Source organism: Hyperolius riggenbachi, chromosome 4, assembly GCF_040937935.1.
Source record: "Hyperolius riggenbachi isolate aHypRig1 chromosome 4, aHypRig1.pri, whole genome shotgun sequence".
Taxonomy (NCBI): domain Eukaryota; kingdom Metazoa; phylum Chordata; class Amphibia; order Anura; family Hyperoliidae; genus Hyperolius; species Hyperolius riggenbachi.
Window position 1 is genome coordinate 15,115,683 of NC_090649.1, and position 12,042 is coordinate 15,127,724.

The 12,042-nt window shown below is 45.6% G+C and overlaps 1 protein-coding gene across 1 annotated transcript in view; it reads left to right on the plus strand.

The window, feature by feature from the left end:
• LOC137504551 (vomeronasal type-2 receptor 26-like) overlaps window positions 1-12,042 on the plus strand; it is a 67,960-nt gene that overhangs the window by 27,454 nt on the left and 28,464 nt on the right. The window contains exons 2-3 of the mRNA XM_068233132.1: window positions 3,712-3,936; window positions 11,315-11,438. Coding sequence (XP_068089233.1) covers window positions 3,712-3,936; window positions 11,315-11,438 — 349 coding nt within the window. The remainder of the gene's footprint in view (window positions 1-3,711; window positions 3,937-11,314; window positions 11,439-12,042) is intronic.

The following is a 12,042-nucleotide window of genomic DNA, read 5'->3' on the forward strand; positions in this document are numbered from 1 at the left end:
GCAAATGGTGGTCTGGGGGGTGGGCAGGGGGGGGTCTGAGGGGTACTGTGGGCGATCAGGGGGCAGGGGGGGGCAGATCAGTGTGTTTGGGTGCAGACTAGGGTGGCTGCAGCCTGCCCTGGTGGTCCCTCGGACACTGGGACCACCAGGGCAGGAGGCAGCCTGTATAATACACTTTGTATACATTACAAAGTGTATTATACACTTTGTAGCGGCGATCGCGGGGTTAACAACCCGCCGGCGCTTCCGATTGGCCGGCGGGTTGACGTCGCGGGTGGGCGGAGCCTATTGCCGGTGGATGCGCGCGCATCCCAGCGCGCGATCCCCGGCCAGAGAGTGCCCCAGGACCTGACGCCAATCTGCGTTACGTGGTCCTGGGGCTGCCACTTTGCCGCCGCCAATATGAAGTAGGCGGTCGGCAAGTGGTTAAACCCCGATAGTCAATACAAGGTCGAAGCCCACCGTCCTTTTTCTGTACAAAAAAGAACCCAGCCCCTGTTGGTGACTGAGAAGGACGGATAAAGCCCTTGGCCAAATTTTCTTTAATGTATTCCTGCATAGCCAGCTTCTCTGGCCCCGACAGATTATAGAGATGGCCTCTAGGGGGCATACAACCTGATCTTAACTCTATGGGACAGTCGAAGCTCCGGTGTGGCGGGAGTTTCTCTGCTGATTTTGGACAAAACACGTCAGAAAATTCTGCGTACTGCACTGGCACCCCTTTCACCTGAACCTTGGTGGCGCAAACAGCAATTTTCTCCAAACAATGATGATGACAATGGGCTGACCAGCTCTGTAGCTGATCTGAAGCCCAGTCGATCTGAGGGGAGTGTAGTTGCAACCAAGGCATACCGAGGATTATGGTAGAGGTTGCCATTTGCAGGACAAAGAACTGTAGTTTCTCCTTATGTAGAACCCCTATATTACACAACAATAAGGGGGTCTGGGAGAGAGACTGTCTACACTGTAACAGAGAGTCATCTACCGCTGTGATCAAAATCTGACGGTCTAAAGGAAGTAAGGGAATCCCCAATTTTTTGACAAAGTCATAATCTATAAAATTAGCTGCAGAGCCTGAGTCCACGAATGCTTCTGTGGCCGTGGCCCGACCCTCCCAGGTACTGGAGCAAGGGAGGAGTAAACGGTTATTATCTAGAGGTAAACACGGCTCGCCTAGGGTATTACCTCTGAGTACACTTAGGCGGCAGCGTTTCCCGACTTTTTGGGGCAATTCTGGACAATGTGACCCTCCTCAGCACAATATAGACTGAGTCTTTCTGACCTTCTGCGATTCTTCTCCACTTGTGTTAACCTAGAGTGACCGAGCTGCATCGGTTCGTCCTAAGGTGACGAGGGTGGAGAAGAGGCGTAGGAAACAGATCTTACAGCATTTCTTCCATGGGTTTGTCTTTGATAGCGAAGGCGGTGATCAACCCGCGCCGCCAATGAAATTGCTTCGTCTAGAGATTTAGGCTCAGGATGACCTAACATCAAATCAGAAACTGCATCGGATAGTCCTTACAGGAAACAGTCTAATAAAGCATACAATCCCAGTCTAGCTGATACAGCCCACCTCCTAAATTCTGCGGCATAAACCTCCACTGGATTATGACCTTGCCTGAGAGTCTTTAGTTTCCTCTCAACCGTGATAGCAATATCTGGATCATCGTATATAACGGCCATAGCCTTAAAAAACTCCTGAACTGAGGATAATGCCTCATGCCCTTTGTGAAGACTATATGTTTGTGAATCTCCTGACAAAAGGGTCTTTATAAAGGTTACCTAGTGGTTCTCAGATCCTGACAGATTAGGCCTCAACTCAAAATAGGATAGCACACGGTTTCTGAAATTCTGAAAGTCAGATCTATGCCCAGAAAACTTTTCGGGTATGGACATACGAAGGTCCATGACTAAAGGGGATCGCACTGTATCAATAGTCGTTTGAAGTACCTGAACTGTCCCAAACAGTTGATTGATCTGAGTCTGTTGGGTATTGATCACCCCGGTAAGATTGTTTACCACAGTGGTCAGGACTACAACCTGACTACGCAGTGCGTCCATAATGTTTGGTCTGCTGTTCTGTATCGATTGGTGCCAGCAAGAACAGATTTTCTGATTATTGGTGATCTGCAGTATCACCAATAATACAGATGCTATACCTGATTATGTAGTGATCTGCAGAATCACCAATAATGCGAGTATAGCAAGACACAGTAAAGATAGGTGATGTAAAGATAGGTGTTTGGTGCAACAGTAATACAGATAGAGATACCAACTTCCCAGAGGAGCTAGTAGAAGGAGATATCTCTATAGAACACAGGGATCAGCATTCCAGCAAGCCGGAGATGCAGATGAACTAGTAATCAGTTCACCCGAGGAGCGGGTGGTGCACAGTAAGACAACGTATACAGATCACCCGAGGAGCGGGTGATTTAGACTGTACTGCAGCTACTGGTCACCTGAGGAGCAGGTGATTAAGACTGTACTGTAGCTACTGGTCACATGAGGAGCAGGTGATTCAGGCTGTACTGCAGCTACTGGTCACCTGAGGAGCAGGTGATTCAAACTGTACTGCAGCTACTGGTCACCTGAGGAGCAGGTGATTCAGACTGTACGGCAGCTACTGGTCACCTGAGGAGCAGGTGATTAAGCTGTACAGAGAATCCTTCTCCAGGGACTAGGCTCACTGGTGAGGGCAGGAGAGTCAGACTAGCAGATTCAGCAACAAACGGACAGATACGGTACAAAGACAGAAGGCTAAATCAGAGTAGTGTTCAGGCTGAGTCGGCAACAGGATCAGATAGGCAGAAGCACAGAATCAGTAAGCACAAGAGTAGTCAAGGCTAGCAGAAAGTCATAACAAATAATACAATTCAATTAGTACTTTAGCTATCAACAGAATCTGACTAAGTGTGGATCCCCAGCTCCTGCTGGTTCTACCACACTTTGGGATCTGACTAAGGTCTGAGTGCTAACACGTAGCATTTGCAACAGCAGACGAGGAGCTACTGACATGCAGGTCCTATATATACTGAGAGCGCCCCACAGCGCCGCCCCAGTCACTCAGCCAATCAGGAGCACTGCTGGAGTCAGCTGACCGGCCGATCAGCTGACTCCCCTTCTATTCGCATAAAGGTCCTGTCGCCTGGCACGCGCATAGCCCTCAGTCTATGTGCAACTGAAGGACCAGGCAAAACTCCACCATGTAATTACGCGGCGGAGGCCGCCGGCTGAGACACAGAGAAGGCAGCCATGCCGCTCACCGCTGCAGCGGCATCTCTGCTATCTATTACACTATCTAACCTATACTGTGGGCACCTACCTATCTAGCCTATACTGCGGGCACCTACCTGTCTAATCCATACTGATATTTACACCCTCGTCCTGGGTGAAATTTAGCCTAGAAACTGCCCTGAATGTTGCTAGCCATGGACTACATGACCAACCTGTGGAGACATTCTTAATTTTTTTTTTACTACCGTACATTCTCTGTATGCGACAGGTCACGGGAACCTCGAGAACTTGGGCTGGCAGCAACAGTTTACTCAGCTCCTGGGCTCATAGCACATGATCAATCACAGGAAATACTGTGAGAACAAAGGGCTGGTGGTGGTACTGGCTAGAAATGACCCTTATTACAGTATCTTATTATCTGAGTTTTCACACAGAAAAACTGTTTGTGTGGTTGTTATTTGTTTTTATTATTCCTAGCTGAATTTCTATCTGAAGAACTTGTATTTCCGGACTGTGGGTGGAGAGGAGGTGTATTTTAATGGAGGGGAGAATGTTCCCTCAAAGTTTGAGATTTTAAATTATGTGTATTGGCCAGACTCAAGTATGGAAACCAACACAGTTGGATATTATTACCAGAACGCTGATATTTCTCAAATTTGTATCAATAAAAGCGCCATCCACTGGAATCCATTCTTCACTCAGGTAGGGATGAGTTTCTGTCTAAAGCAGGGGTGTCAAACTCAAATACATTGTGTGCCGAAATTGTACACTGGGACCAAGTCGCGGGCCAACCACAATGTCTACTGGCCACCTTCCTCCCTTCTAAAGTCCCCAGGGGTCTAATGGCCCCCTTTCAGCAGTGCTCGTAATGGAAAAATCTACGCTTACGGATCATTACGCGTAATTTTACGCTATTACGCATTACGCAATTACGGTTACGGCGTAGGAAATTATCTACGGTACATCACTGTAATTACGCGTAAACTTACGCAATTACGCGTAAGGATACCGTAATGAAGGCGCTTACACTACGATGTTACGCGTAGTGCCGTAATGACCATTAATGCGTATTTTTGGACGCATGCGGACGATATGTATGCAATAGCCGTCAATGTGACAGTTATTGAGTACATATCATTCGTATGCGTCAAAACGTACGCTTATACTGAAGGGCGGGAGAAGATACTATTGGTTGCTTAGGATGTTGACTGATTGGCTACTCTTAGAAAATGGGAGATTTTACGTTAGTAATTACGCGTAAAATTACGCGTAAGTGTTCGTAAAATTACGCATGCCTAGCAATTACGGTAGACAGTGTAATTACGATACCACTTACGGTCTTACGCGTAAATAATTACGCGTAAGACCGTAAGTTACGCGTAACGCTTACGCGTAAATTTACATTGAATTACGATGCGTAATTACGCTCATGCGTAATTTCGGCCCAGCACTGCCTTTCAGTTCCTATACAGTTCCCTGGTGTTTAGTGGTCCTCTACCCATATGGTTTCCTGGTGTCTAGTGGTCATCGCTCCCCTATACAGTTCCCTGGTGTTTAGAGGTCCTTATCTTCCCCTATACAGTTTCATAGTGTTTCGTTATTTCGCCCATCTCTCCATATGGCTTCTTTAGTGTTCTAGGGCTTCACCTCCAATATACACTCACCGGCCTGGTGCACACCAGAGGAGTTTTTCTGAGCGTTTTGAGTTTTTAAATCTGCTGCTAAGGTTATCCTATGTGTCTGCGCTCACTGGAGCAATGAGATTTTGTAAAAAACCCCATAGCATTACATTGGAAAGAGCTTTTGAAACCTCTAAAAGCTCTTCCCAATGTAATGCTATGGGTTTTTTTTTACAAAACCTCATTGCTCCAGTGTGCACAGACACATAGGATAAAATTAGCAGCAGATTTAAAAACTCAAAACGCTCAGAAAAACTCCTCTGGTGTGCCCCAGGCCACCTACAGGATTATTAATAACATCATACTAATACGGTGTTTGACCCCCTTACACCTTCAGAACTGCCTTAATTCTACGTGGCATTGATTGAACAAGGTGCTGAAAGCATTCTTTAGAAATGTTGGCCCATATGGATAGGATAGCATCTTGCAGTTGATGGAGATTTGTGAGATGCACATCCAGGGCACGAAGCTCCCGTTCCATCACATCCCAAAGATGCTCTATTGGGTTGAGATCTGGTGACTTTGGGGGCCATTTTAGTACAATAAACTCATTCTCATGTTCAAGAAAACAATTTGAAATGATTTTAGCTTTGTGACATGGTGCATTATTTTGCTGGTCTTCTGCTGTTGTAGCCCATCCACCTTAAGGTTGTGCATGTTGTGGCTTCACAAATGCGTTGTTGCATACCTTGATTTTAATGAGTGGTTATTTCAGTCAGCGTTGCTCTTCTATCAGCTTGAATCAGTCGGCCCATTCTCCTCTGACCTCTAGCATCTACAATGCATTTTTGCCCACAGGACTGCCGCATACTGGATGTTTTTCCCTATTCACACCATTCTTTGTAAACCCTAGAAATGGTTGTGTGTGAAAATCCCAGAAACTGAGCTGATTGTGAAATACTCAGACCGGCCCGTCTGGCACCGTGACAACCATGCCACGCTCAAAATTGCTTAAATCACCTTTCTTTCCCATTCTGACATTCAGTTTGGAGTTCAAGAGATTGTCTAGACCAGGACCACACACCTAAATGCATTGAAGCAACTGCCATGTGATTGGTTGATTAGATAATTGCATTCATGAGAAACTGAACAGGTGTTTCGAAGAATCCTTTAGGTGAGTGTAGCTTCCCTGGTGGTCTAGTGTGCCAAACATAATGCAAAGTGAGGGCCAAATTTGAGGACCAGATTTGACATGTAGGGTCTAAAGTGTGCTAAATCCTAAATTCCTAATCTTAAAGACAATGGGCTTGATTCAGTAAACGGTGCTAACCTACTTAGCACGCCTAAAGACTTTAGGCGTGTTAACCAGGGTGCTAAGTAGGTTAGCACTGTTTCTAAAATTAGATCGCATGCAAAGACCCGTGCGCAAAAGTTTGCACGCGCACAGCGCGGTGCGCGCGGAAAGTCGCATAGATGTGAATGGGCACTTCGCCGCACTGCGCTGTGCACGCACAAAGCTTTGCGCGCGGATCTTTGCGCGCAATCTAATTTTGACACGCCCAAACTGAGTTAAGGCGTGATAATGGCCTTTTCAGAAGCGTGCTAACAGTAAGCACTGCTTACTGAATCAAGCCCAGTGGGCCTGATTCACAAAGCGGGGCTAACAGTTAGCACACTGGTGAAAAGCCCTTTATCACGCCTAAACTCAGTTTAGGCATGATAAGTTTAGGTGTGATAAGTTTAGGTGTGATAAGTTTAGGCGTGATAAGTTTAAGCACCAACTGGGTTAGCACCGCAGTGCACAGCTGATCAAAAGTTTTGCGCTAGCAAAGTCTGGTGCACTTCGCATAGAGTTTAATGGTGCTGCTTTGCGTGCGGGACTTTGCGCGCAATCTAAACTTATCTAAACTTATCATGCCTAAACTTATCATGCCTAAACTTAGCACACCTAAACTTATCACGCCTAAACTGGCTTTTCACCAGCGTGGTGCAATGGTTATCATGCCTAAAGTCTCTAACTGGGTTAGCACCGCTTTGTGAATCAAGCCCAATGTGTTGTAATAGCAAAACAGGAAAATGGTTCTGCTAAACCAATGTATTTGATATTCAGTAGGTTCCAAATATAAACTACATTAAATCCATGGAGGAAAAAATGTTAGTGTTAGTCCTGGAGAGTAAAGAAGTCACCAAATAAAACAAAATGATTTGAGTAGGCCACACATTTTCCCATTACGGATATCACTCTGTAATCATTGGGTGGTGGCATCTCTGTTTCTGCCCTCCTGTGCTCTTTCCTGGAAGAAAGGTAGAGGAGAAATAAGTAACACTGACAGATGAAGTTTGGTGAGCCCTGGCAGGTCCTCTGCGTCATATGGAGACTTATTTCAGTTGTGTGGTGGACCCTCAAAAGGTTACTTATGAAAGTAGCGTCCAGGTGTTGAAAGACAACGCAAGCTGAAACTTGGGTTCAGAAACTTACCTAAGGAGAGGGAAGCCTCTGGTTCTGATCCTAATGAGGCTTCTCTCGGGATCCTCCAGTCCTCTGCCACTGCCCGGGACCCTCCTGCTGATCAGAGCCACGAGCCTATGCTAGTACGAGCACGACCGTGCTGCAGCTGTGTGACCACAGGCGTGCCTGCGCAGTAGCAAGAACCTGCTTATGCACGAGTGGCTCCGGCTTACTGTGTAGGCATAGACGTACGGCTGCACACTAGGGATGCTCATTCGGATTCCGCGGAAATGCAATTTCCGAAATTCCGATCAGAAATTGCATTTCCGTATCGGAATACGGACATCGGTAATACAAATGCATTAGGCGGATTTCCACCGGAAATCGCGGAAATTCCGCCCGACTTTAACATCGATTTTCTCAAAAACTATAAGGTCTTTTTGAAAACTTTTTTTGCATCTTGTTCAGGAGATTCTGTTCAATAAACCCTGAAAATTTGGTGTTTCTATGACTTACGGGGGCTTTGCTATTAACCGCTAAAGTCGGAGGATTTTTACTGCAATGTAAAATGCAGAAAATCCGCATCTGCATATTTTCTGCATTTACATTACAGTAAAAATCCGCCGACTTTAGCGGTTAATAGCAAAGCCCCCGTAAGTCCTAGAAACGCCAAATTTTCTGGGTTTCTTAAACAGAATCTCCTGAACAAGATGCAAAAAAAAGTTTTCAAAAAGACCTTATAGTTTTTGAGAAAATCGATGTTAAAGTCGGGCGGAATTTCCGCGATTTCCGGCGAAAATTCCGCATCGAAATGCGGAAATTGGTAGCAGAAAGCAGAATCGGTATTTGGCAATGGCGGAATGCGGATTTACCGCGGAATCGGAAATTGGCATTTCCGACCATCCCTACTGCACACATTCTTGAAGGAAAATGCAGCCCTGATGTGATTGTTACATACTGCAAGGGACGATCCCTGGTTGGGTTAATCGCTCAGATTCAGAAACTCTGTCTCGCTGTCCCTTTGTGCATAGATGCACAAATGTAGTTTCAAAATCCATGAACCGACTAGCCGAGAGGAGCGTTTTGACTCCAATGGATTTCCCCACACATATACAATTTCAAATGTTTGCCACCACGCATGATCATAACTATAAAAATACACTGAAAACACTTAATTAACCCTTAGCAGTATGTAGGGATCAATGCCAGATCTGTCTATCTGTGCCCGATTCCAGCATATGGGCTGTAGATACAAAATACTATAGAACACAAGGTAACATTTTCTGAGGACTAAGTACTTTTGTGTATGTTCAGGAACAGGTCATAACCGTTAAAACGATTTTTAAACGTTTTAATAACAAAAATGCATTACACAAATTTGCATAAACTGATTAACACATAACACAAAGCATAAAATAAAAGGGAATACATGAAATAGTTAGTTAGCTGAATGCAGTCCTCTTGGGATTGAATAATATATAGTCCAGTTCAAATGCAGGCTTTGATATCAGAGTCCTTGAAACAAAGCATGCGTTCAGCCCTCCTAAGAACGCATGCCTGGAGAAAGTTCTTTGTTGATGGAATTTGGAAGACAAATTGGCTGTGGAGCTTCCAACATTTTTATGTGCTCTGTCGTTGGTAAATATAAAAAGGAGAACCGAGAGCCCAATATAGTGCAGTAAGTCAAGGCAATTAGTATGATGAGAAAGAGTAAAATATATACTCACAAACGTGGGTTACCTCCAGGCAACCACTGTATAAGCAGGTGAGGAGATTGACCTGTCCCCACTCAGGATTAAGAAGTCACTCTCTGTAGACGTGAAGAAAAAGGGGTATCCCCCTCCACCAAGGGTGGATATATAATGTATTATGAACTGAAAAGAGGCGCCAAAAGGATAAAAACAATATTTAAAATATTTAAAATCGCTTAGGAGGCAGTGGTGGACTTACCTCCCTCAAGCAGACACAAGAAAGCTGTGTAATTCAACAAAGATAAATGTAATGGTACACTCCAAGGGTTTAGTACAACGCGTTTCGCAGGTCTACCCCCGCTTCATCAGGCAGTGAAAGTAGGAGTACACAGCAGCGTAATGTCAGAGTCACAGCTGGCGCCTTTGTGTCTGTCTGTCGTGGGCCTTTGTGTCTGTCATTAGTGGGTTGTCTTTCCCTAAAAACTGGGTATGTATACTCCCTGGGGAGCAAGGTAGGCAAGGGCAAGATTTTTTTACAGGCAAAAATCACAGTTTATTAGTAACCTTCGCAATTTCTGTCTGGATTGGCCTACGACAAATCTGAGGGCAGATTTGTAACCTGTGGTCAATGCTTAATCAAATAACACCAAATATTGACAGGTTAACATGCATGGTCAGCAAACGATGAATAACTCATAGCAGCTAGAATGCTATAAGTTTAACGAGGTATTACCCTGATTTTTAGAAACCGGCTAATATACCGTATATACTCGCAAGCAAGCCGAATTTTTGACCCCCAAAAAGTGGCCCAAAAGTGGGGGTCTCGGCTTGCTTGCGAGTCACGAAGAAGAGTGGGCAGCTGAGAGATCGGGTGCGGAGGTCGGAGAGTATAGCTGCAGCCGCGAGAGCAGAGCGGATGGATGGCCACACAGAAGTCTTTTAGAGTATAGCTGCAGCCGCTGGATGTCCGCGGCGAGAACAGAGCGGATGGATGGCCACACAGGATAAAAGCACAGCAGGAGCGCTCTTCCGTGTTCATAATCTCGCGCTTCCTGCTGTGTCTGCACCTTGTACACCCATTGGCTATTACCAGCCAATGGGTGTACAAGGTGCAGACACAGCAGGAAGCACGAGATTATGAACACGGAAGAGCGCTCCTACTGTGTTTCTATTCTGTGTGGCCATCCATCCGCTCTGTTCTCTCCGCGGACATCCAGCGGCTGCAGCTATACTCTAAAAGACTTCTGTGTGGCCATCCATCCGCTCTGCTCTCGCGGCTGCAGCTATAATCTCCGACCTCCGCACCCGATCTCTCAGCTGCCCGCTCTTCTTCGGCCCGATCACTGCCGCATCACCGCTGCACTCTGAGCCGCTCTCCTCAGCAGGTTAGTCCACACTGCACACCCCTCACTGATTCTGGGTGGCCATTCATTGCTCCTGCTCTGCTCCCCCAGGGCTTCGGCTTGCATGAGGGTCATTAATTTTTCCATGTTTTGTTAGGTAAAAGTTGGGGGGTCGGCTTACATGCGGGTCGGCTTGCATGCGAGTATATACGGTATTTGTTTTCTTTCTGTGAAAATCCAATCTCAAGATATTGATAACTGAGATGTTCCATTTTTCTAATTCAAAGTTTTGGAGGAAAAGGTTTTAAACTGCAGTTGGGACAGGTTCTTGTTACAATGAAAAGACATTTGGTAGAACAGGTATGTGTGACTGAGCCATGTGTTAAATCTGTTTATCTCAGGGTTTTCAGAGAGGGGAAGGAAAAGGGAAATAAAGAAGCTTCTAAGTACATTTAAAAGTGAAACTGACAGTAGCTCTGCTGGACCATCTGAAAATCAGTGGCGATTGTGTTCAACTTGTCATATTGTTCATCACTGTGATTACCAACAAGTTCTTGTCAGTAATATTTGGAGGGTCTGTGCTTGTGGACTGGCGACTGGAGGATGCCATAGGAAGCCCCAATAGGATCCAGGGCCTTCCATCTCCTTAGCTAAGTATTTGAATTGTAACTGAGCTTTGTCTGTCTCGGGTGCAACTTTGAGATCCACTTATTCAGAGGTTGGACATAGACATTAGTATGAACAGGAACATTCACCTCTGAAAAAAAAATGACAGTTCCTCCAACAGGCACAATTGTGCCATTGCTTGGCTGGTGGAGTTCTGAGAAGGACTTGGGAGGTTGGAGATGGACATCTCAGGCAAAGCTTAGGAGGAACTGACAGGAGCCAGAAGGGCTGTTTGCATAAAACAAAGAAATAATTCAGAGGTAACTGCAAAATTATTGCCTGGAAATAAGTGTTGGTTTTCTTCTCTCTCAGACCCCGACCTCTGCGTGTAGCTCCAGCTGCCTCCCGGGGTATCACAAGATTCCCATGGAAAGTTTTCACAGTTGCTGCTATGCCTGCCGCCCCTGCCCAGAAGGGGAAATCACTAACAGGACTGGTGAGTGACTCCAAGAATATAGAGTAAGACACAAATCAGTGAATATTTACAATTTTCTTAAAAAATGCCCGATAGTCCAATTCCAGTGTCTTACAACTTCATGGAGTGACCATCACTCCATGCGTGTTTCTTGGTATGTCCACCTCCGCCCGTTGCACGCGCATCTATCTGGAGCAGGCGGAGACAGATCTCAGGAAGGCTATGGGAGTTAGACTAATGTCTGCCCAGCTTGGCAACGGGGGAGAACCCTTGGAAAAACTCTGTGCTGATTTGAAAGTGTGGGATATGTGAGTGAAATTTTAAAATAAATGTGTTTTTAGTGATAACAGTATCACGCTATGTAAGGTTTTTTTCTGAGGTCTTGCACTAAGGAAAATTAAAGTGGGAGGTCCATTTGACAAGGTTGATACCAGGATCCTGAGGGTCCTAGGCTTCCTGGACTTGTGCATGGTTGGCCAGTCTAGCAGTGGCCAATACGTCCGGTGAGTCTGTTTCTATTGGGTGCTTATGGTGATGGTCACTCCATGAAGTTGCTGGACACTGGAATTGGACTATGAGGCTTTTTTTAAGAAAATTGTAAAAGTTGATGGATGTGCGCTGAGCA